The sequence below is a fragment of a genome, unplaced genomic scaffold (assembly GCF_019419815.1).
Source record: "Pyrus x bretschneideri cultivar Hongxiangsu unplaced genomic scaffold, Pyrus_bretschneideri_v1 Contig48, whole genome shotgun sequence".
Lineage (NCBI taxonomy): Eukaryota > Viridiplantae > Streptophyta > Magnoliopsida > Rosales > Rosaceae > Pyrus > Pyrus x bretschneideri.
In genome coordinates, this window is record NW_025999785.1 from 3,004,508 (window position 1) to 3,030,439 (window position 25,932).

The 25,932-nt window shown below is 37.6% G+C and overlaps 4 protein-coding genes across 5 annotated transcripts; 2 read left to right on the plus strand and 2 right to left on the minus strand.

The window, feature by feature from the left end:
- Positions 1 to 541: 541 nt before the first annotated feature.
- On the minus strand, positions 542 to 2,294 carry LOC125470010 (F-box protein PP2-B15-like). The gene is made up of 4 exons (XM_048568328.1): positions 2,038 to 2,294; positions 1,437 to 1,810; positions 1,228 to 1,285; positions 542 to 1,024 (listed from the first exon to the last, which is right to left on the minus strand). Exons 2-4 carry the CDS (start codon positions 1,500 to 1,502, stop codon positions 618 to 620), a joined length of 531 nt encoding a protein of 176 aa, XP_048424285.1. The 5' UTR covers positions 1,503 to 1,810; positions 2,038 to 2,294; the 3' UTR covers positions 542 to 617.
- A 5,061-nt stretch (positions 2,295 to 7,355) lies between these two features.
- Positions 7,356 to 13,655, plus strand: LOC125470097 (phospholipase D zeta 1-like). Its single transcript, XM_048568587.1, has 20 exons — positions 7,356 to 7,674; positions 8,112 to 8,213; positions 8,340 to 8,455; positions 8,553 to 8,694; positions 8,775 to 8,945; positions 9,080 to 9,253; positions 9,345 to 9,587; positions 9,669 to 9,785; positions 9,887 to 10,026; positions 10,167 to 10,316; positions 10,499 to 10,655; positions 10,740 to 11,225; positions 11,326 to 11,436; positions 11,532 to 11,678; positions 11,785 to 11,982; positions 12,070 to 12,171; positions 12,607 to 12,738; positions 12,845 to 12,910; positions 13,009 to 13,070; positions 13,192 to 13,655. The coding sequence occupies exons 1-20, from the start codon at positions 7,483 to 7,485 to the stop codon at positions 13,442 to 13,444; spliced, it is 3,261 nt and encodes a 1,086-aa protein (XP_048424544.1). The 5' UTR covers positions 7,356 to 7,482; the 3' UTR covers positions 13,445 to 13,655.
- A 1,300-nt stretch (positions 13,656 to 14,955) lies between these two features.
- Positions 14,956 to 19,042, minus strand: LOC103930593 (ABC transporter G family member 11-like). Its single transcript, XM_048568516.1, has 10 exons — positions 18,267 to 19,042; positions 17,435 to 17,724; positions 17,173 to 17,344; positions 16,955 to 17,077; positions 16,674 to 16,802; positions 16,392 to 16,586; positions 16,217 to 16,303; positions 15,847 to 16,119; positions 15,643 to 15,750; positions 14,956 to 15,553 (listed from the first exon to the last, which is right to left on the minus strand). Exons 1-10 carry the CDS (start codon positions 18,618 to 18,620, stop codon positions 15,221 to 15,223), a joined length of 2,064 nt encoding a protein of 687 aa, XP_048424473.1. The 5' UTR covers positions 18,621 to 19,042; the 3' UTR covers positions 14,956 to 15,220.
- Positions 19,043 to 21,240: 2,198 nt separating this feature from the next.
- LOC125469986 (CST complex subunit TEN1-like) lies at positions 21,241 to 23,737 on the plus strand. Of its 2 annotated transcripts, none has more exons than XM_048568295.1 (4): positions 21,241 to 21,642; positions 22,128 to 22,286; positions 23,036 to 23,189; positions 23,311 to 23,737. In XM_048568295.1, exons 2-4 carry the CDS (start codon positions 22,183 to 22,185, stop codon positions 23,428 to 23,430), a joined length of 378 nt encoding a protein of 125 aa, XP_048424252.1. In that variant the 5' UTR covers positions 21,241 to 21,642; positions 22,128 to 22,182; the 3' UTR covers positions 23,431 to 23,737. The 2 variants fall into 2 exon arrangements, with proteins under 2 accessions (XP_048424252.1, XP_048424253.1); XM_048568296.1 differs by having other exon boundaries at positions 22,142 to 22,286.
- Positions 23,738 to 25,932: the final 2,195 nt, after the last annotated feature.

Sequence of the window (25,932 nt, forward strand, 5' to 3'; positions counted from 1 at the left end):
AGTTCGTGTTCTTTTAGGAGGTAATTCTCTGTTTTGTTGTTAATTTCTTTTTGGATGATTAAACCTCGTTTATTTTTCACTCGACCAACAGAAATTTGACGTCTGCACATTGAGGTTGGAGGAGATTAGGCTAATTCAAAACAAATAATATGGAGCTTAAACAGATACTTTCTTTGAAAAAATGAAATTAATGAAATGAAGAAGGAGGAGATCATATTCTGGTACTAGAAAAATGGAAATATCAAAGCCAAATATGTGACATTTTATAATGGTGACAACCAAATTGGTCAAATTAGGGGATCCAGTTTAAAATTTTAGATGAGAATTAGATCAGTTGATATTTTGTTCCGTTTTTGTTTTTTCTTTAGGAGTTTGATCCTTTATAATTAGGCTTGACAATTTTTTTTTACGATCTGTTGATCCGACACGAAAGGATATAAAAATAACAAGTTTCGTCAACCTGTTATCAAATCACTAACTAAGAAATTGTTAAAATAACGGATTTGACACAATACGACCTATTAAAATAATAAATCTGACACGAAAAATACAAGCACCACAAATACCAGTTGTTTGCTAGGTCTGCTTATTATATTGTATAGTTTGGAACTTCGGACTTAAAAATTGCTTTCAGAAATGAATAAAATCTTAAATAGAGCAACTTTAAGGTGCACAGCCTTCACTTCTCTTAGGCTCATCGTTGCATCCTTTTCATCACACCCATCTTCCCGCTCACAGAGACCTCCGCCGCGATCTCCTCCGTCTACAATCCTTGATCTCGAAGCTCTTACCGCCTTCGGAAAATGTTCATGTTCTGATGAGGCTTGCTTCCTACTTTGATCATCGTGTTTGCTCAAGTAAATCGTACCTTGTGATTTGAAATTACCAACTTCAAGTGAAACCTCAAAAGGCAAAGTGTCTAACCCATATGCACAATTGGATAACTTTATAATAAGATAGGCCCCACAGGCATTTTCGGTGATAGCGTTTGAGTATTTGTTGTGCCATGCGTTTCGATGAAAATCTCACTTTTTCTTATGAACTTGTAACTGTGTGACTTTGTCTCATTTGCTTTTATTCTTTGTATCAAGTTAACCTGTTTTGTTAAGTTAGTCAGGAAAATCGTTAGCTTGGCTATTGTGGAACTAAAGCTAAAACAAAGAAAATGTCGATTTTTTTGCTCTAGTTCCAAATAAGCCAAGTAAATTCACAATTTTCATGACCAACTTGACGAAAATGAATAACTTTGGACACAGAATGAAAGCGCAAGAAGTAAAGTCACACACTTACAAAATTGGGGTTATATACTTTAATTAAAGATGATATATGATTAGGGTCACAAAATTGTTTTTAATGAAAGTATATTAGGGTTAATCAAAGAATGAAAACCTTAATTCAAGACGAGGTCTCCAGTATAGAGGATGGCAGCCTCATGCAATGGGAAGGTCCCTTGCACTTAAAATGTAGCATTTTTTACCTGTTGATTTCTCTATGAAGAACATTTGTGCTGTTCATCATTCAGAAAGTAATTACTTGACTTCAATCAAAATCAAACAATTATTATACATATGTAATAGAAAACCCCTAAGCCAAGAGCGACATATACCTACACATAAGATACTGTCACAATGACATTCTCAATTTAATGAGTTTCGCTCTTAATGACGCTAGTGCATCCACATGCGGTAGGACTATGAATTTTAATGACTAAACAAATTAAATTCATATTTGATCCCCCACCTGTCAACGCAAAAGCAACCTTTTGGTGTATCTTCCATGCATCATCTCCTAATTAACTTGTTGCCAAAAGCTGCAAATGCAACAATAGTCATGTTATTCACCATATATAAGTGTTACACTGTCACATAACAGTTTAAGCATCTAATATTGCTAGATTGTATTGACAAAAGAACATTACGTTTATACGTGATAATTTTTTAGTGATAATGCCTACATTTTAAACCAAGCAAAATTCCAAAAAACTATTGATTGATCCATTATTTTACCTTACGTTTATCGTCTTCAATTAAAATTTACCTTATCACCATCATCTATTAGGCTTGGACTGCATAACTTCATAAAATAATCTTTACTAGATGAATAAGCTATGGGACGCACTAATCTGGATAGAATCTCTTTGTGGTCTGATGGCAAAACTTTCTGCTACACACTATCCATATCCGCCATGGAACGAAACGACGATTAAACTACGAGAAACGACATGCATCTCCCGGAGATGTGAACGATAAACTGTGCCCGAAGCAGTCTTCAGGCAAGCGATCCAAGTTCATCTCTCAAATAGGTGTAACATTACCTGGAGGGGAAGCCATATAATTTATACTGCTACATTTCGTACCGAAGAGGGTCATCAGGTGATATCGTTAACATGACAACATTTTCTTTTTAAAAGTCCGGTCGACATCATGACAACATGCAGGCAACATATATTTAGTTCTAGTCAACATCATGGCAACATTATAAACCCGTGCTCAAGTTGCGGAGAGCAACAAGTTTACCTTCACGCAGCGTTTCAATTCAATAATGCAATGTTTATGTGAACAAAAATTTACATCTGGCATTGTATGTCAACTGAATTTGAGTGTGACGGGGGAAAACATATCTCCATTGATCTTGTAATCTGAAATATCATGTGCTTTTACGTCCCTTATAATGCTAGAGCGACAGAAACAAAACCATTTGCAAAAATACTAGCGGAAGAAATGAGAGTTTAAAAAGGAAGGTTCTTATTAGAAGTTCTTGAGTCCATCGTTGGAAGAACCCTAGTTTGGAAATCCGACGCTTTTGATTTAGAACTGTTCTTGAGAAATTACTAGCTGAAAACTAATTACGTATGCGTTAAATTAATTACTGAACTTAGTGCGCAAAACTAAGTACGAATGCATGAAACTAAGTACGTATGTGTGATTTCTGGCTAGCTGTTCTTCACCTTTGCAGAACAAAGCTGATGGTGACAAACTTCATATCGTTGCCGCATCCCAGTCTCCTTGTGGACAAAGGTTAGATTTTCAAGTCAAAGTAGTTTCCATATGTACTCTGTTAAGAAACAGTCTCAAGGCATAAGTCTAATTTCCTTGTCTGTGCCAGATCCGATGATTATATGGCTTCTCTTGCCAAAGTTCACTGTCTTTGTCGAAATTGGACGAGTTGATGAAGCATGTCGCTCCAAGCTTTGTCAATCTTCCACACAGCGATAATCTAAATATGGCTGTAGTACTACACATATTCTGAACACATAGCTTCTCCTAGAAGAAATTAGAAACTTTGGGCGAGTTGAGTAACACAAAAGAGTGTAGAAACTACTCCTTTTACAGCTGAATTAGGTAGGAAGAAGTGGTTGTAGCTTTGAAAAAGATGAAGCAAGCAGTGGGCCCAAATGATATACCGATCGAAGCATGGAAAGTCTTGGGAGAGATGGGTATAGCATGGCTCATAGACCTTTTCAATAGGATTTTGAAAACGAAGAAGATGCCAAATGAGTGGTGAACTAGCACTTTGGTGCCTATCTACAAGAATAAGGGCGACGTACAAAATTGCATGAACTATAGGGGTATTAAACTAATGAGTCATACAATGAAGTTCTGGGAGAGAGTCATTGAGCATAGACTGAGGCAAGAGACACGGGTCTCAGACAACCAATTCGGGTTCATGCCAGGGCGCTCAACCATGGAGGCAATTTATCTCTAACGAAGATTGATGGAAATATATAGAGATATGAAAAAGGATTTACACATGGTCTTTATAGATTTGGAAAAAGCGTATGATAGGGTCCCAAGAAACATTCTTTGGAGGATTTTAGAGAAGAAATGAGTAGCATAAATCCAAGCTACGAAGCATATGTATGATGGAGCAAAGACTGCCGTAAGAACTCATGAAGGACAAACCGAAAGCTTCCTCATAAATGTAGGGTTACATCTCATCTTTAAGTCCTTACCTTTTTGCATTGGTAATGAATGAGTTAACGGGACATATTCAAGATGATATTTCTTGGTGTATGCTTTTCGCAGACGATATAGTGTTGATAGATGAAACTCAGGAAAGGGTAAATGCAAAGCTTAACCTTTGGAAAGAAGTGTTGGAATCTAAAGGTTGTCGCCTGAGTCGATCAAAGACAGAATATATGGAGTGCAAGTTCAGTGCAAATGGAGACCCAAATGAGTTAAGGATGAGGATCGGAGACCAGGAAGTACCAAAGAACGATCGCTTTCGCTACCTAGGATCTATCTCGCAAAAGAACGGAGATTTAGATGGAGACTTCAACCATAGAATACAAGCTAGATTGATGAAGTGGAAGAGTGCATCCAGTGTGTTGTATGACCGTCGTATGCCACTAAAGCTCAAGCGAAAATTTTATAGGACGGCAATAAGGACGGCGATGATGTATGGCACGAAATGTTGGGCGGTGAAGCATCAACACGTACATAAAATGGGTGTAGCAGAGATGAGGATGCTTCGTTAGATGTGTGGGCACATTAGAAAGGATAAGATTAGGAATGAGGATATCCGAGGTAAAGTAGGAGTAGCCGAAATTGAAGGAAAGATGAGAGAAAATCGGTTATGGTGGTTTGGACATGTGCAACGAATGCCTACTGATGCTCATGTTAGAAGATGTGACTACGAGACAAAGGTCCATGGCCGAAGGAGTAGAGGGGGACTTTGGAAGAGACTCTAAGAAAAGATTTAGAGTACTTGGATCTAACGGAGTACATGATACAGAACCGAGCGCAATGACGTTCTAGGATTCATATAGCCGACCCCACTTAATGAAAAAAGGTTTTGTTGTTGTTGTTGTTGGTGGTGTGATACATTTTCTTTCCACGACAATTCAATCATATATGCAGGTGAGTGATGTCTTGTTTTTTTTTCAACTATTATGTGTGATTGAGTGTGTTGTTAAGTTGGAGTTGACCAATTTTTACTTTGAGTGTGGTGGGCTAATTTTACTAAATGGATGAACTTCATGAGAGTTGGAATGAGAGTTCATTTTGGTTCTTTGTGTTCGGAGTTCACGGATCGAGAGATCTGAATTGCTCAAGAGAGGGAGAAAGAGATTCGGGCCGTTCAAGTTTTTTAAGTTTTGTGAATTGGGTCAGTGAGATTGACTAATATGAGCCACGAACTCCAGACACAGAGATTCAAAGTAAATCTCAATCCATAAGAATTACCCAAATTTACAATGGTCGGAACGCACCCTAAACTAAGGGCGGCTCCGTCTTTGCCACCATAAGAAAGACAAGGAAGAATTTTTCATAATTGAAATTTACGGAATACAAGGGGAGTCTTGAATTTACTCATGAGCTTGGCCCCAACTCATAAAATCTTCAGTCGTCTTGAAAAAACTTAAGAGCTACCACCTCTATCAAAACAGAGTCTTTCATTATTATGTAAGTTGGGTTCAAATTGTCCAATACTTATAATTTTTTGATACAACCGATATTGGAGGAGAATAATTCGAACTTAAAACCTTGAGTCCAATAAAAAAATACATTCTTAACCAACTTAACTAAAAATCTCGTGCCTAATTTTCATGGTTTTTTTTTAACGAAATGATAACTTCATCAGAAATCAAAGGCATTACAAAAGACCTCCAGCAATGGAAGGGGCTAGCTCAAACAATCTTTTAGCAAGAGGTGGGCAATGAGAACCGGTGCCTCAAGCCATCTACAAAACTGTCATAGTGAAGAGCAAAACGCACTAGACAGTGGCCGATACCATTGCTTGTCAACTTAAGTTGGTAGAGAAACCTCCAGTGCTTATGGACAACAAGAATTTGGAATCCAAAAAAGCACTTAAAGTGCTTCCTCCAGTGCTTCTTCTAAACTCAAAATCAATTTCACCAAAAGAGCTTTCAATTATTTTAAAAGCACTTCCAAACGAGCTTAAAAACATCAAAATGAGCTTCTACTTTTATCCATACAAATCACACGAGCTTGTGCCTAAATATTAGGTCGTACATTGTTTTCATCTTGCTTATTAGGTTATAACTGTATGCGTCATCGACCAAAAAAATATACATAAAATTAAGAAGTGTCAATTATGCAACCATCACGCAATTATTAAACCAAAAATTGCAATTTTATCTTTGTGACTTGTCGCATAAACTGCACAAGCTAGCCGTGCACGACAGATTGTTGGTCACAAAATATTAACAAATAGTAATCTTCTTCCTAAGAGTATTATTCCTTTATTGGGTGGAATAATAGAATCTCCAACAACAATCTGCATGCCTTATTTTAATAATTACCTTGATTATACGTAATTAAGAATTTTAGATAACCCACTATATATCCCTTTTCGGCATATTCGCAGAGGTAAGCACATAAATTTGAATATTCTTTTTTTTCTTCTAGTGATCCTCCATTGGGATATGCCGTATGCAACCGCCACTCTGACTGCATGAACCCTAATGACATCATATGTACATTTACCAAAATACCCTCAAGTTATTTTCATGAAAATTGGCTTCTATATAGAGAGTTCTTTTAACTAACGTTTAGATTTTGAGGTCAAATCTCATGGGGGAAGACATCTACTAGAGCCGCATGGGCCAAAGCAGACGGTAATGAGTTGGTTTGGTTGAGGTTTTGAGCTTTTCCAAGTTGGTCTAAACCGAATCTTTCCGATCAATCCAATTTGAACCGTATCGACTTCTAAAAATAATTGTTGATGAAAAAAGGTAAGTTTATAAACTAAATTTAGGTTCAACTTTGATTGCATGTGGTTCAGTGTCCCAGTGGATAGAGTGTTGAATTTTTACGCATCCCAATTCGAAACTCCTCAATTTTCTAAATTATTGAAATAGTTTCGAACTCTCTCCCTTTCCTCTCTCTCCCCCCACCCCACCCCCGCCCCCACCCCCCCCCCCTCTTTTTTCCCTTCTCTCTCTCCTAATAATGGTAAATTAGAAAGGAAAAGAAAACTATGTAGGAGAGTATAATCTGAATTTTGGTTTCTTAAGTGGAGTTACAATGAAACAAACAAAATTAGAAGGTTATTTTGGACAATGTGGCAAGCAGCCATTGCCATAATCATGAAATACAAATATCAGATCCATATATATAATATATCAACTAAAAAACTCCAATTAGTTTGGCTAATTTTTTATTTCTCATTAGAGAAAATATTAATTCCAACTCTTTTTGTGACAACCGAGGTCACACAAACTTGCATACTACCTACTTTAGCTACTACCACGTGGCATAATAGACGAATCCAAATCGAAGAATTAACACGTGTCATTCTACTAACCAAACATCATGAAAAACCCCAGGGTTCACGTTCACCCAAACCCAAAGCCCGCGTTCCTGAATTTCCCGGGAGTTCTGTAAACTATAAAAACCCCTGCATTTGACCATCAAGCTCTTGTTTCTTAATTTATTTCATCTGGGTTTTTCTTAAGAATTCCAAAAGTATCAATCTTTGGTCTGGGTTTTTCTCAAAAATTCCGAAAGCAAGAACTGTCGGATGTCGTCGCAGAAGCTCCTTGCCAACGGTTCTGTTAAGTCCGATGCAGTGAATATGAACGTGGGGCCTTTCTCGTTCACGCCGATTTTCGACGAGCTGCCGGTGGCCACCATTGTGTCAGTTTCGCGGCCCGATACCGGAGATATTAGCCCCATGCTTCTGTCTTACAACATTGAGTTTCAGTACAAACAGGCAAGCTCTCTCTCTATATAATTTTTTTTAAGGATGTTTTTTCGTCATTCAAAATTTCAAGTTTTTAGGAAAAATAAATAAATATTAGTTTTTGAGATTGAAATTGTTCATCCACCAAGTATTTTTTTTGTGTGTGTCATATATAGTTTGGGAGGTGAATTACAAGCTCCCGTTTTCTCTAGCCATGCACTTTTTCCGTTTTTCTAGTTTTTGGATTGAATAAATTAAATGAGAATCAAGGGAAAGAGTATAGAGGAGAAAACGGGATTGTGAAAATTACTACCCGTAGTTTTTGGATACATTTGTTCAAGATTTGGGATAATCTTTTTGCGCACTGCTGCCTGATCTGACAATTTGCAAGCTCTTTAGTTGTCATATGGTTTGAAAATGTTGTCATGGCATGCTAAAATATTTGTTTTAAATTCCTCCTTGAACAGTTCAAGTGGCGGTTGCTGAAGAAAGCGTCACAAGTTCTGTACTTGCATTATGCTTTGAAGAAGCGTGCGATAATTGAGGAGTTTCATGAGAAGCAAGAGCAGGTTTGCTAATCCATATGATATGTCAATGCAGTTCTTTATTATTTGTAAAATTTATGTGTAGAGGATTTTTCTCATATACATTTGGGCTGATCTTCGTATAATTTTCATGGGAACCTTGCACGAAAGGTTAAAGAATGGCTACATAGCATAGGAATAGTTGACCAGACAGCGGTAGTGCAAGACGATGATGAACCAGATGATGGGGCTGTTCCTTTACATCACGACGAAAGTGTTAAAAACAGGTGATTTCTGACTTCGTATCCACTTTTCTCTTCTGTTCTTGGGCACAAGTTAGGCCTTAATAGTAATTATGATTTTCTAAACTTGGTTGTTCTTCAGATATGTTCCATCCCGTGCTGTTTTGCCTATCCTCCGTCCAGCATTAGGACACCAGCAGTCCATTTCAGACAGAGCAAAGGTGGCAATGCAGGGCTATTTGAACCATTTTTTGGGAAACATGGATATAGTAAATTCTCGAGAGGTACGCTTGTTTTCTATTAGTGCTGCAATTTGGTGGTATTCATTTTCACGTTTGTTATAAGAAGTGGTTTCAAATTGTAGGTCTGCAAATTCTTGGAGGTCTCGAAGCTCTCCTTTTTACAGGAGCATGGACCGAAGTTGAAAGAAGGTTATGTAATGGTGAAACATCTACCAAAATGTACCGGGGCTAATTCTGATGTGAAATCTTGCGCGTACTTTTGTCTTGATTGTTGCAGCAACAACTGGCAAAAGGTTTCGTCAATAAACTTCTTTCTTGCTTGTTTTTTTACAGCAAAATCAAATTATATTTTCCTACAATTTGTCTATTATTTCTTTCCTTCTAGAGAACCACATTTGTTTATCGTGTTGGTTTTATCCAACTGCAGGTGTGGGCAGTTTTAAAACCCGGGTTCCTGGCCTTACTGGAGGATCCTTTTGACACCAAACTTTTAGACATTATTGTTTTCAATGTATTGCCAGCTTCCAATGGAGATGGACGGTCTCAAATATATTTGGCTAATCAAATAAAGGAGCGTAATCCTCTACGTTATACATTTAGGGTGAGCTCTTGTTTTATTATACTTACAACAGCTGCTGTATAATTCTATTCAATTCTCACGACCGACCACATTGGTTTGTTAATCTCAAAAGGTTGCTTGTGGAAATCAAAGCTTAAGGTTAAGAGCCACTAGCAATGCTAAAGTTAAAGAATGGGTTACCGCAATCAATGCTGCTGTTTCAAGGCCTCATGAGGGTTGGTGTCATCCTCATCGGTTTGGTTCCTTTGCTCCTCCAAGGGGTTTGACTGATGACGGAAGTCAAGCCCAATGGTTTGTAGATGGCGAGGCAGCATTTGAAGCTATTGCTTCATCTATCGAAGGTGCAAAATCAGAGGTTTGTTTCTCGCCATGTTTACGCTAGTTAAAGTCTATTTCTAGTGATTATAGGACTCAACCATTAAATGTTTGCTTCCAGATATTCATTACTGGCTGGTGGCTTTGCCCTGAACTGTATCTAAGACGTCCTTTTCATAGCAATTCGTCGTCCCGGCTTGATGCATTACTAGAAGAAAAGGCTAAGCAAGGTGTTCAGGTGCAAATAATTTTCTCTCGTTGTTTGTATTTATTATTTGACATCTATTTCTGGATTCTTAACTTCCGGATGATAATCTCCATTGTTAATTTTGTATGCAGATTTACATTCTTCTTTACAAGGAGGTTTCTATTGCTTTAAAGATCAACAGTTCATACAGCAAGAAATTGCTTTCGAACATTCATGAGAATGTGAGAGTATTGCGCCATCCTAACCGTTTTCCCACAGGAATTTATTTATGGTATGCACATAAATCCTGGTTATTTGTATCTGATATGAAGATTGAATCGAAAGAATTCTCCAAGTTTATTTTGTTAACTTGATTTTGGTTTGCTTTCATGATGATTCTCCATAAATTATTTATGAAAACAACACGTACAGGTCACATCATGAAAAAATTGTCATTGTTGATTACCAGATTTGCTACATTGGAGGATTAGATTTGTGCTTTGGCCGCTATGACACGGTTGAACATAAAGTGGGCGACTGCCCTCCTCATATATGGCCTGGAAAGGACTATTATAACCCGAGGTATCTCTGTCGAAAAATCATCAGTATAGTTTCCTAGACCAAAGGAGATCAAATTTTCATTGTTGCTTCATACGACTCACTCATATTCCTCCAGGAAATTTTGTGCTAAAAATATCTAGTATTTTGATATGAGCATTTAGAAAGAAATAGCCGTTTAACTTTGCATTTTTGTGGTGGGGTAGAGAATCCGAACCAAATTCTTGGGAAGACGCAATTAAAGATGAATTAGAGCGTGAAAAGTATCCGCGTATGCCTTGGCATGATGTCCACTGTGCTCTTTGGGGACCGCCCTGTCGTGACATTGCAAGGCACTTTGTTCAGCGCTGGAACCATGCTAAGGTTGATTTTGTGGTACTGCTGGTAATGCTGATGCATTTCTTTTTCAATATAGTCAATTTGCTAACTTGATGAACCATTTTCTAGAGAAACAAAGCTCCAAATGAACAGACAATTCCGCTACTTATGCCTCGCCACCACATGGTCCTTCCGCATTACATGGGAAGAACTAGAGAGATAGACATTGCGAAGAAAAACAAAGAAGACAACCAGAATGGGACCAGCAGAGAGAACTTTTCCTCACCATCACCGCTGCAAGATATTCCATTGCTTTTGCCTCAAGAAGCGGATGGTTTAGATGCTCCTGTTTTAGACCAAAAGTTAAGCGCCATGCACTTGAATCAGAATCTTCTCAACCAGCCAACTGATGGTTTAGTCTCAGATCCACAGACGAAAGGTTTCATGGATGACCTTCATTCTAGGGATCTTAAAAGTGAAGCAAATTTAAACACGGTTACACACTCTGGCTCTACAACTCCAAATGAATGGTCAGAAAGTTCAGACAATGGCGATCATGCTGTTGCTGCTGATGGTTATGGACAAATAGGTCCTCGTACTGCATGCGAAATTCAGGTTAGCAATGCCTCTTGGATACCCAAAATTTAAGTTTTAGATTTCATGATTTGCTAGGTATTAATATAGTTCTTCTATCTAATAAATACGTAATGTGTAGGTTGTAAGAAGTGTGAGCCAGTGGTCTGCTGGGTCTAGTCAAACGGAAGAAAGCATACATAGTGCTTATTGTTCTCTCATTGAGAAGGCAGAACATTTTGTGTATATTGAGGTTCCCCACCATCCTCACTTGTCTGTTCAAAGTACTGATTTTTGGTTCTTACATATACTGATCATTTTGCTATTTTCCATTCTGTTTGCTTCCAGAATCAATTTTTTATATCAGGTCTTTCAGGGGATGACATTATACAGAATCGTGTCGTAGAATCGTTGTACAGTCGTATTGTGCTAGCACACAAAGAACAAAAGTGTTTTAGAGTTATTGTTGTCATACCACTATTACCCGGCTTTCAGGTACCAATTATTGGTTCATTTTCTTAATATGATAGCACATGACATTTTTCTGTGAATTTCAGCGACATTGTTTTACTTTGCTTATAATCACGGGTGCATATATTAGGGTGGTGTGGACGATGGTGGTGCAGCTACTGTTAGAGCTATAATGCATTGGCAGTACCGGACAATTAGCTGGGAAAAACACTCAATACTGCATAAGCTTAAAGTTAAGCTCGGTACTAAGACACATGATTACATTTCTTTCTACGGTCTGAGGACATATGGCAGACTTTTCGAAGGTGGCCCTGTGGCCACAAGTCAGGTTATTTTATGCATTACATATCATATATGCTTAAATGCTTTTGTTCTCAATTAATTGCTGAATTCCGCTCGTGTATGTATTTACCAGGTTTATGTGCACAGCAAAGTGATGATCATAGATGATCGCATTTCCTTCCTTGGATCATCTAATATTAATGACAGAAGTCTGCTTGGATCAAGAGACTCTGAGGTAAGTTTGTGTCATTTTTAAGTAAGAAGTGTTTCAGCATGTCTATTTCATTGTGTTAGATCTTTTATTTGTGAATTCAGCTTAACTCAACTCAATTTCATAAGTAATCTAATGCTGTAGACCAGAAACGCTATCGTGTGCTGCTGATGATTGAGCATAGAAGTTGATTTTTTACTTGACATCTAGAATAATTCTGAAGAAAGCATAGTGTTTCTTAAGTTGTGTAATACTCCCGCTTCCCTAAGAATTTTTTTTGCTAAAATGAGCTGTTCATACTTCCTCGATAGCTCTAGTACGCAGGAATAGTTTTCTTTAGCAGTCAGGTTCACTGTTTTCAGTAGCTGTACTTGGATAATTGTTTATTTTTTCTGAAACTTGAACCAAAAGTGATCCTTCCAACAACATTACCTATGAACAATGTTTCATTTGTTGCAGATTGGTGTGGTAATTGAGGATAAAGAGTTTTTCGAATCATCTATGAATGGACAGCCTTGGAAGGCCGGAAAATTTGCGCATAGTCTTAGGTGCTCCTTGTGGTCCGAGCACCTGGGTCTTCTTGTAGGGGAGGTTGGTAACATTGACGAAACATTCACTAAACTCTCTTTAGTTATTCGTGCATGTCTTCTTCAGATAAATATCGACATTGTTTCTTGATCCGGTATAATTTCTTCAGATAAATCAAATCAATGATCCTGTATCAGACTCAACATACAAAGATCTGTGGTTAGGAACTGCAAAGGTAATAACTTGCAAGTCTCTAACAAAAGATTATGGCTATTGTCTGGTTGATCGAGTATTTTGCGATTTCTATAACTACGTCGTGTTTCTCATTTACAGGGAAACTCAACTGTTTACCAAGATGTCTTTTCTTGCATCCCAAGTGATTCTATCCACTCAAGGTACAGTACTACCAAGGTTTATCGTCCCGCAAACAAAATTTATGTACCAACGTTTTCTGTTTTCGTTTCTTCGATGTATGAACTCTTAAATCTCTATTTTTTTCCCCCCATCAAACTACAGAGCTGCTCTCAGGCAATGCAGGGCTCAATGGAAAGAGAAACATGGCCACACGACGATCGATTTGGGAATAGCCCCCGAGAAGCTACTACAGTCTTGTGAAGGTGGAGAGGTGAAAGAAATAGATCCAATGGAAAGACTGAAGCATGTAAGGGGACATGTTGTTTCCTTCCCTTTAGAGTTTATGCAGCAAGAAGATTTGAGACCAGTCTTCAATGAAAGTCAATTTTACACTTCCCCTCAAGTATTTCGTTGAGCATATGATTCCATTAGGGCTTGGAGGCACCAAAAATCTGAAATATATGTGTAAATAGTGGGAACAATTTGTTTACTTACAATTTGTGCATAATTACACACAACAATTTAGAGAGATGGTATAAAAAAACACCAAATGTATATATGTACATTTCTTTTCTTTATTAACGAGGGATCTAGATTGTGAGAAAAACTTGTGTAGGACAGTTGAACCACGTGTATTGTTGATTGCTTTCACAAAGCAAAGTTCTTGTATTTTGGTGGTCGCATCCAACCCCACTAATCCCACCTCTTTGAGAGAAGAACACGTGTATAGTCTGATTGCGAGGTGCCCTATTGTGGTAACCCTTATGAAGTTTCTTTTCTAGATTGTTAATGAGAAAGTGCAAACTAAAATTTTTAATAAAAACAATTCTAGCCATTCCAAAATCACTTTCAAACTGACCTCAAGTGTCTTGTAACATCTTTAATTACGAGCAAGCGCCCAGCAGGGTAAGTAAACGAATAAAATATTATAAGTCAAGAATTTTCAATTAGAAAATCGTCATCGGGATAAAAACTACTGGTTGAAAACTTATTTAGAAAGAGTGATGCTAAACTCACCTTAATGTTTTATCCCACCCACAGTATAATCTCACCATCACAAAAAGTTAAAAAAGTTGAAATACTATTTTCTCATCCACTATTATTCCTAAAACAACCTCTAATATATATCGAAATTCTTTTGTAAATTGAAAAATAAATATTAGAGTGCTAATATGTCCAACCGGGCCTTCGCTCACCGTGAAGGACTCTCTTCCCAATTTTTATTCCGGTTAGAATTCCAAAATCCGATCACTCTCCAAATCTTCAGCCGATTGCAACCCTCTTTTCTTCCCTCTCTCCAAACCTCCAACGCAACCCCCTTCCCTCCCGCTTCCAAATCCCACGACCAAGCCCCATGCCGCATTCCCAAACTTTTATACTCATACACCATTTCCAAATTCACGACAACCCAATCCCACCCCTCCAAGCCCAATTTCTTCCTCTAGCCTCCCATTTCAATTTTAAAATTTTAAAAAAAAATTATGTCATTATTAAATTGCTTTGAACAACTACTATATATGATGAAACTAAGGGAATAGAAAGAGAAAAAAAAAACACTAGAAAAATAGAAGATGAAGAAGATGTTTACTTGGAGAAAGACTAATGTTATTTATATCATGTTTTTATACCACATTTTCATATCATCTTAGGTGGCATCTGATGTGGACAACTACGTCATTTGAAAAATTTGTAAAACCCAAGAAAAGGAAGGAGAAAGACTTCTCGTATACCACAATCATCATTTAATTAACTAGTTTTTGTTAATTATTAGTTTATTAAATAATGAACTAAATTTAAAAATCCGATTAATTCAAATGATGTAATTGTCCACATCAAATGCTACCTAAGGTGATATGAAAATATGGTACAAAACATGATATGAATAACATTACTCTCGGAGAAATTGAGATAGTTGCAGACAGACGGTGAACAAAGAAAGAGAAATTTTCTTTTTCTTTTTCTTTTTTATTGCTTTGGTCCTTAGATATCATTTTACAATAAGATAAAATTAGTATTAAAACTATTAAAAAGCGGTGAGGAGAAAAGTAAGTGGGGTAGATTTATCAGTACTCTTTAGAGACCAAGCATCAGAACATATACTAATAAATTACGTAACATACTACAAACTCTAAATTCAAAGTCCCTCAAGTGCTTTTTAATGTTGTGGAACTCTTCTCGGAGAGGTCTGAGTCTACCTTCTTGTATAGCTCCTCAAAGAAGGTGACTGGGTGAGACCATCAGGAGCAATTGTTGTGTTTTGGTTTGCATTCTTCTGTTGCATCCTTCTCCTCGCCATGCAACCTCGAATCCACGGCGTCACGTCCTCGCTGAACTTGATCATGATAAAGAAGATGATCCGGTACACAACAGTCATGCTCAAGATCACACTCAGGTCTATCCATTTGGATCTGGCGGTGTTAATCTGGAACACATTTTCCAGGATATACTCGCCGGGTATCTTGGGAAGATGATTCGGTGTGTCGTTGTCGAACAATAAGCCGCTCAGGTCGTTCTGATATTGTCCCTGAAGGTGAAACATGTTCGCAGACATCAGTTGTTTGAAGCACAATTCACTGCAAGTGATTGTCTACCGGTAAATGTTGTGTTTTTTACCTGTAAAGCCCAGAAGTGGAAGCTGATGTATGACATAGGGTAACGCCAGACGGGTTTTGGGATGTCATTCGGGAGCCTGAAGTACCCGGAGACTAGCATGAAGATACCCTGACATGTGAAGAAAACCATACAATTCATCAAACATAATCCAAGAATACGAAAAATGATATGTTCCGATTTTGAAAGACTTCGATTGTTACAGACCTGAATTCCAGCCCCTATGATAATGCCCATGAGGAAGTTGGGGATAACGCTGGCTATCGCCATCATCAAGCTCTCAACGACGGTGACACTTGCATAAAGGCACAATACAAAGAAGAGATAATGCTCGAAGCCCGGGTGGAGACGGACCATGAAATAGCAAACAGTACCGGAAAGAAAGGTAATAAGTATCAGGAATGGCATTGCAGAGAATGTGTTGCTGATGACAAATGCAGTAACGCCGTAGTGGCCATTCAGCCTCTCCCTTTGGAAAACCTGGGTTGGTGGTGAATTATTAGACTACTAAAAATATAAGTAAATATTTAGGGTCTTTTCGCATGGGGCGAACCGGCGAAGGGTCTGAGGAACAAACCTTCATATCCTCTACGAAAGAAGGAAACCCTCCAATTGACATGAACGTGACAAAACCAAAGACGAAAGATGCACACGAACCCCTTGCCTGTCACATAATGAAAGAGGAGAACTATCAGTGTATGAATGAACTTGCGACTTCAGATAGATGGTTCCGCTTTGCAAGTAATGCATACCAGAATCGAACTGTAACCCGTTCCCACATTCAAATAGATGGTTCCGATACAAACTGTGACGACAATGTAAATGACGAGCCTGAGCCAGTAGTATCCAAAGTCCCTTGACATGTTGACAAATGAACGCTTGGTCAATTGGAAGGCCTGCATAAAGAAACTAGCCTGACTTCCTCCAGAATCTAGCACAGTTCCTTTCTGCATCATATGGCAAAAGAAACATCAGTCAGAGTAATCGGATTAATGATCAACTAGTTACAAATCATGGTGTATATAAACACTTACAACTTTTGATATCTCCTCAACTTTTTCTCTAGCTGCGTACGAGTATTGAGAAGAACGATAGGAATTAATCAGAACTCTTATAGCTTCAGCAGTTGTCATCTTCTCCAACGGATCATCACTTTCCTCAAACTGATAACAGCAAAACAAAAAAGTTTTGAATTTTAGCAGAAGACCGAAACTATGGCTACAAAGTGTGAACAAAGAGAACAGCAAAAACAAGCTAACAATAACATTTAAAGTAACATAACATAGAGATAGAGAAGAGGAAGTACTATACATACCCTGAGTTTCATGGACCCTTTGAGTGTGGCCTTTACTTTGTCGAAGTCCGAGTTTATGCATCTAAGAAAATGATCAGATGGGTTCCTCAAAGCAGGGCAGGGAAAGCCGGCTTGTGCAAAGAACTGAAAAAACCGACCAATGTGTCCGTGAGAGCTCTGTTATATTTACGTAAAATCAACAAATAGATGTTCATAATGCAAAGACTGAGGTTTCTTGCCTCGTATGCATCCGCCGCCTGACCAAAATAGACGGATTTGCCACTAGAAAGCAAGCACAGTTGATCAAACAGTTCAAAGACTTCACTACTAGGCTGGTGAATTGAGGCTATAACAGTCCTTCCGTCTCGAGCCAGGGCACGTAATGTCTGAGTCACGAAAAACGCCGAAGCACTGCCACAAAAAACCAAATGATCATTCAGACTTAACCCTATAACACAATAATGAAAGCACTTCAAACCAGTTAAATGAAGGCATACAAACCTATCAAGTCCACTTGTTGGCTCATCAAGGAAGAGAAGTCTAGGCCTCGTCAAGATTTCAAGAGCAATGCTGACCCTTCTCTTCTCTCCCCCACTGATCCCACGCAAATGCCAATTTCCGATAACAGTGTCGGCGCAATCCTGCAGACCCATCTCTATGATTGTACTCTCAATCAGTGCCCTCTTTTCCGACCAAGCCATCTTATCCGGCAGCCTCAGTCTTGCCGAGTACGAAATTGTTTCCCGTACCGTCAAAGTTCCAATCAAGTTGTCATCTTGGGTTACATAGGCCTGTTTAAATTTGCACCACATATGCAAAAAACAACATCATCAGTATATGTTACAACTAGAGATCTGCCTAGCGCTTGATCAAACATAAAAGTACCAGGGCCTATTTGGGACTGCTTCAGGAAGAACAAAAAACACTTCCGGGCAGACAAACATTTTTTACTACGTTTGACAAAAAGAAAAAACTTTAAAGCGTTTTTGAGTCATAGAAGCACTTTAGGGTTTAGTGAAGCTCTTTCTGGCTAGGTGTTTTTTCCAGAAAGAACTTAGATTTCTAACAAAATTTCACGGTGTTCTTAACAAAAGAACTTTTAGCAAAAACACTTATGAGCAGAAGTGCTTTCTCAATAAACACTCCCAAATAAACCTAAAGCAAACAGCTCAAAATCAAGTAAACAAAAAAGGTAATGATCAAATTCCTCAATAAACACTCCCAGATGTCCGTTGTTTATCATCACCAACAACACATATCGACATGTTATGTTATGAATACATTTCCGACAACATCTATATAAAATTAAAGAGAGACAGAGGTTGCTACTCACAGCAGTGCCAAAAGCGAGCTTCCGTTTGCGGCCATTGAGAAGTATAGTCCCAGAAAGGAAAGCATTGGCGGCCAACCGACTCGAGAGAGCATCAAGCAAAGTCGATTTTCCAGAACCAGAAGGCCCCATGAGAGCCGTAAAAGTTCCAGGCTCAGCATAACCAGTCAAACCATCCAACACCTTCTGCGTCTCGCCGTTGTTCAGAGTCACCATCACGGTCAGATCCTTCCACGTCAGCCTGGCAGACACATCCCCAACAATCTCCAAACCTGGCTTCTCCCTCCACAGAGTCTCACTCAGAGGGCTCAGCCCTCCGGCCACAACCCCGGAGGGCTTGCCCGCTTCTATCTCCATCACTGCCGCCGCCACCGGTGAGCTCCTTGTCTTCTCTTCGTATGTCACGTTAACTAATTTCTCGGTAGCTCGCCCGGCTAGCTCGAACTTTAACCGATCATTCCTTCAAAAAACAGCTCAATCACGATATTGCACACAACCCAGAAGAGATTTATAGTCGTGTTTACGGAAGAAGACGAGGAATCAAAGATGTGAATGAAGAAATGAGAAACGTGTGAATTTGACTGACAGGTGGTTGCAAAGCATGAAAATTTGAATTCCCATGCAAAACGAGCCCGTTCAAAGTATGAATCTTTTGGTATCACAAACTGCTTAAAAGAAAGGAGTTAAATTTATTTTGGTGTGGCTTTCCATTTCTGATTGAGAGAATTTGAATCTGTGAATTCTGAGAGGTGGTTGTGGGGAGAAGAAGAAGATCCATACAGCTATATTTTTTGTTCTGCAATTAATGGGTTCTGGTGGCATTTTGGTAGGAGCATTTAATACAAGGAACTAATACCAATTACCAGAACCGACCCCAATATTAACATTTGGCACTCCACAACATTGTCACACTGTTTTTTAAAACGCTACTACACTTATTATCTAATTTTATCATTCTGTCAACACATGTGAGTCTCATATCTATTAGAGAAATGATATAAATAGATCATATGTGTAGCATTTTTGCTGTTGTTTATTTTTTGTATATATTGAATTTAGCTCACCACATGAAAAATTATGCAAATTGCTATTGTCGTTCGATGAGTGTGATTTAATGAAGTTTAACAACCATTTTTTTTTTGTGTATATTGAATTTAGTCCTACTTAGTGTAAGAACTAGCATAATTAGTCTTATTAAAAATTATGTTGTCGTTTTAACAGCGTGACAATCATATGATAGTCTTATTAAAAATTAGAGTAAATTATAGCAATAGTCTCTCAATTTTAATCAAATTGGAGTAATGATCATTCAATTAAAAATTCATTACCATTGGTCCCTCAACTTATCAAAATATATAGCTATGGTCATTTTCGTTAACTTCGTTAGAATTTTGTCAAAATAAGTTATGTTGGAATGACTACTGTTACAATTGAGGTCGCTCAACTCATCAAAACGTGTAGATATGGTCTTTTTTGTCAATGTCAGAATTTTGTTTAAATGAATTATGTTGAAAGGACCATTGCTGCAATTGAGTTAATGTTGAGGGATCATTACTCCAATTGGGTTAAAGTTGAGAGACCAATGGTAATGAATTTTTAGTTGAGGAATTATAGCTATACGTTTTGATGAGTTGATGGACCCCTATAGGTGGCGTTGCCTTGGTATTGATTAACGACGATTCACAAACTGCATTAATTGGGCATGCCTTCCTTCTTCAACTGTCAACCACCTCAACAGGAAGATAAAGAGAAAGAGCTCCTCTCAATCGTCATGGGCTTTGCCGCATAAGACACATCTGATACCATCTTGTCCTACTTTGGCACTCTTCAATGAGGATTGACATCCGCTCTGAATTTCTGTGTCGGAGTTTGTGGATTGAAAGATCCGGACCATTTAATTTCAATTATGTACTCTTTATAATTCTATATTACTGGCACACTTCACAAAAACTCAAAAAATTTAAATGCTCAAATCTCTTTTTTTTTTTCTTAAACCGTCTGAACCTTCTGATTCATAGGCTCGAGTGAACCCAAATGCCTTCGATGGGACTCCATCCCATTACTAAATAAAACAGTTTGGTGGTGGGGGGTCCAATTTTCTGGTGGGCAGAGGTTGTGGGACTCGGGGGATTAATTCCCTTTCTTTCCGATTGGCACCTCACTATTTTGTATTGCTTGTTTCAATTGACTTACTAGTCTTCTTTTTTTGACTTCTAACTAAACGACACTTCTGTTCATTTGGAATGCAGCAACTTTGTATCTTTCCGCCGTACCAATTCATCAACTACCATTTTAGTTTCATAAAGTCATAGAGATCTAAAACTATGAAGTTTCATAAAGTATAGAGATTTGAAACTACGTATTTAGGGTTTTTTTTTATTCGATCCACTACGCCTTCGGTTCAAATTCTCTCTCTTTTCAGTGTAGAATATTATTTGTATTAAAAACTAAAAAAAAATTATTTTTATAATATGTCTTATATTGTTCCGTTTAGTACTACGGTTTGATAGTATTTCTCTTCACTTGGAAGTAGGAGATCTTAGGTTCGAATCTCGTGAATGGCGAATTCGATACCAAATTAGACTGCCCATTGAGTGGTTTAGCCAAACTCCCTCCCCCCTTAGTGTAAAAATATCGATGTACTTAAAAAAATAAAAAAATAAAAACTCACATTGTTCAGTGTGACCGGTACACAAGGTGGTACACCACGTGTTACTATACAAATGTTGGGATATGTGTATTAAAAAGTTAATAACTTAAAAAATAAAATTTTCCACCATTTCTATAAAAACACATGATGTACCATCCGTGTTCCTATAAAAAAAAAAAAAAAAAATCTCCTTTGGTTGAGGTTGCATTCATTTTGACACGTGAGAAGGGCCAACATTTCTAGTGGATTGGGCTTGGGAATGCTAAGGTTTAGCTCAAGCATGTCGAAAATAACACTCCCAAATTTCTTCTCCCAGCTCCATAGTGACGGCACCGGTGGTTCTCCACTGCCGCTGCCGCCATCATGGGAGGGGGATGGGAGTTTGTGAGGGGGTGGATGATTTTTTATTTTTATTTTTGGGGAAGAAAAAGAATGAGTTTAAGTCCAAATAAGTTCGGACCGATCTGGGCAAATGATGTTATTTCAGCCCAAATGAAAACTTAATTTCCCTCCAACAAAGCCTATTGAAACCGACGATTCGATTTCATAAAAGCCCAAAACAAAAACAAACAAAAAGGACGAGATAGGCGGTAGGCCTACTGCTGTTCTGTACGGAGCAGCTACTACCACCAGCATTCGAATGGTGTTTGAGGAAAGATACAAATTTGCTACATTCCTTCAACTCCTCATACAGAAAGCTCCCGCCCTTGAAAACCAAAGAACTTTGAGGTCTGTAACTTTCGTATCGGTTTCTTTTCTTAAAGTTTGAATCTTTTTTACTACATTTTTTTTGAATTTGGGTATCTGGGTATGGTTGATTTGTTAATATGTATCATTCTGTAGCTTGATTTTATGCTGATTTGAATTGGGTGATTGGATTGAAGGAGAAAGATGCGATCTTTTATCTGCATTTGGTTTGAATTTCAATTTTTGAGATGGGTTTTCTGCTAAATTGTTCTTGCCCTCATGAAAATTTTGTTCTGAATATATGCTCTCTGACTTCTGGGGACAATTTGAAGTGTAAATGTATGCTTTCTGCTCTTTGTTTGGTGTGATGTGTAAAATATTAAAAATTAGTATTCACCCCATCTTTTCTTATTTTTCATATTTTTGCTTCTCTTGATAGGTTATTAAAACTGTAAAAAGGTCCAAGTTATAGTTCAAAATTTCAAATGGTTGCATTTTGGTACTTTTTGGTAATTAATTGCATGCAGTCCTCATATTTCAGGTGAGATTTGGATGCTTTTTTCAAGCTAGCGAGTTTAGTTCATGGCATCATCTGAAATAAAATCTGGGGCATTGGTTACACTGCAAGACCTGCACCCATCTTCCTCGTACTTCAAGCAAGGAGCTTCACTACGAGTAACCGGAAAGTAAGACTTCTGCCCTTCCAATTTTTAGTGGTCCTTTTCAATTGCATCGTGTAAATATTGATTGTGTTCCTCTTTTATTTGCTTTACAATCATCGGTAACGAATTCAATCCCTGAGTTTTCAAATTGGAACGTTCGAAACTTATAGATTCAATTCTTTGATCTCATAACTCTATTTATAGTGGCTTAATGGGGTACACGTAGTTTATGGCTAACGCTGGTTCTGTTGGTCTTGCGGACGAGGAAAACTTGCCTATCGCGGGATCTATATTCCCATATTACTATAGCTCTTAATGTACTATGTCATGTGATGAAAGCTAGATGAACACGAGGATCTACACCCCGCTACAGGGAGTTCTTGTCCTTGGGGACAGCTTTTGCATCACAGTGGTGACAAGATAGATGGAGATGGGGGGAAGAAAAGAAAGATGAACTGGAGGTGGAGTATATCATATACGGACTATGTAGATATGATAGTTTCAGCATTTTCGGTGCTGTGACAACATTGCTCGGAACAATTGTGGTTTGATTTAGATTTAGTTAGATGATCGTCAAGATGGTAGTGTCGGAAAGGATGCAGAACTGTCCGAGAAGATATTCTTGAGGCAAATGTGGCATCTCCGGTTGGTGCATTGAGGAGGATGCATATAGTACATTGGTAGCATGATGTGCATGAACTAGACAATGTGAACCGAGTGCATTTCTTATATTTATTCTTCAATATCATTAAGAAGCTTATGAATATTCATAGGTTACAAGATTATTCTGTAGAGACAGCCATTGCCACTATTGTCGATGGAAGTGAGAGATTAAAAATCAACACTCAGCACCTTCGGGAGCTTAGTTTTCGAGTTGGATCCGTCTACCAGTTCATCGGCGAGCTGCTTATTCAACCGGACAATGAGGTAAATGGTAAATTACATTTACATTCACTAGATGATTTTTGGTGCTGGTCTTTTTTCCGAGTCACAACACATGAATGTGAAGGCAATAAAGCCCAAGTATTCTTGTTCTTCTTTTTCTCAGGCAGTGTTGCAGGCACGTGTGGGTAGGAATGTCGACGGCATGGATCTCAATCTTTATCATCAGTCTCTTCAATTGTTAAGACAATTTCAGGCCAATCATTTGAAGAACCCAGCAGTTTAGGTCTTCTGCAGTAGTTTGAGTGAGTGTGATACTCATATAGAGGAATCAAGAAGCCTGAGTTTGATACCTATAACATGCAATAGTGTGAGTTCGATAACTATGAGAGTCATACTTTAGAACCTAGTAGTTTATAAAGTATCACGCTCAAATTTTCCGGCCGACTATAGGAGTGTGATTCTTATGTGAACTCAATATATTAGTATCATACTCACTTTTTCGAGCCTACTGAGGAAGGCCTTAATACAACTGTACTTTTGGAAAGGCTCATGTGGACATTTTAAAGCTTATAATATTTTGAAATTTCTCATGTTCCCCTCTAGATTATGAATTAGAAAACTCTTTAGAAATCTTACATTTTGGTGTCACTCTCCATACATGTCTTTGTTGAGACGAACTTTACCTATACTTGGTATGCCACTGTGCTAATATCTCAAGCCAATAATACACTATCATTTAGTAAAAATTAGAATACATGGTAGTGTATAATTGGTCTAAAATAGCTCCACAATAGCATCCCTAGTTATAAGTAAGTTTCACTTGCCTTAACGAGCATTCTTTTCGGAAGAAAATGATTGTCACACACGTCTTTTCTTCTTTTATACCTTCTGTATTTTTTGTATTCTCTTTCAAGTATTCAATTCAGGGTCTGCAATCGAGATAAGAGGTATGTGGAAATCGTTCCTCGCATTTTCAATTGCAAATTTAATTGAAAGACCAAGTTACCCCCAACATCCAACCAATCAAACGATGCAAATAGACATTCTAATGAACTTTGTGCGACAATCATTACCACCCCACTTCATAATTTAAACAAACATAATTGGGCCCATGTATTTTTAAAGAACATTGTTTGTAAGGAGATCAAATCTTCTGCAAGTAAAATAAACTTTGTTTTGCCGTCGTCTCAAATATTAGTCAATATTTATTAAATTTATAACAATAGAATTTAAAAAAAAAAAGTTAAATTTATAAATTAGAGTCACAGAAATACCGCACCAATTTCGAATGTAAAAGATTTGATCCCGTTCGAGGTCCGTGCATGACCAAAGTCCTTCACCCACCTTTAACGTATTCTCTGGAGGCTTGGCATTGCACGTCGCTATCAAGGGCGCCGCCCCACACATGATTGTTGGCTCTTATGTGGCAGCTGTTGGTTTGTTGGAATTCAGGCGGTGCTGGACCCCTGGTAATCGTTGCTCCTTTGCACCGAGTCACCGACCTCATCATGTTCATTAACAGTGAGGAGCAAAGGATACTGTTGCGTTCAAAGGATCACGTGTGTAACAGCAGCAAAGCGATAATCTTGTGTCTCATGCTCTGGGACTTGGTATTGAATTTAGGATTCGAATTTTAGGAGCTCCTAATATTAATGGTACAAGTTTTTTTTAGATAGAAACAAAGTACGGAGCTCATAAAAAAAAATAACAAAAAAAAAGTTTCCTAATTGATGCATTTCGTTAAGCACTTAGTGAGTTTTTTGTATCAACTTAATTATGTTACGCATATGTCAACACTTAATATATTTCTAAAGCAATTTATCGAGTGATATCGAGAGAAGACTTAACCTATCAAGATATCATTAGCATACATTACATTAAGTACGTAGTGAGCATATAAGGGACTTGTATCAAATATTCGGAGAATTCTCGAATGACTTTCACATGTATATTTCTTGAATTCAGGATGATCTTGGGACCAGCTTGATCCAATGTACATCCACCACTGCTTAGTACTTGAATGTTTTATTTATTAAAATTCTATTTAATAGTACAATAGTTAAGATCTAACAATTAAAATCTCGCAGTGCAAAGGACACAGAAGCATCCAAAAGTTTTGGCTCATGCTCATCCTATTCATGCTGTACAATAAATGGACTCATTCGAATGAAAATACCTTCTTCTATTTTCCTCCTCCAATAATTCAATTAGCAAATAAATATAATAAAATTTTGGTAAGAATATTCTGGAATTCATATTTAATATATAATTTTTTTTCTTTTTGAATAAAAAATATTATCTACAGGAGGGGATGTGCTTAGTCTCACAATATGCTAGCAATAATGTGGTTCAAAATTTATCTTTGGTGAAAATCAAACCTAAGATCTCTCACTTACTAGTTAAGAGGAATATCACTAGTACTAAGTGACAAATTTAATATATAAAGATATGCTACAAAACCTAAACTTTGATAACTAGAAAATCATCATTTGAAATGAAGATAATTACTTAATTAACCATATTATTACTTGGTCAATGTGAAACTAAGCCAACCCTCTCCCCTTAGTGTAAATAATATCGATTGTTCAAAAAGGAAACTAAGATAATTACTAGAAAATTACCATTGGAACTTGGAAACAAAGATAATTACTAGAAAATTACCGTTTAAAACGAAGTGTTAAGTGCTAGATGATTAGTTGGTTTACAAATATTTTGCTCTTATTAATTAAAAACATCTTAGTTCAAATGTCATAGACGATAATTGTGAGTATTAAAACATGCATTG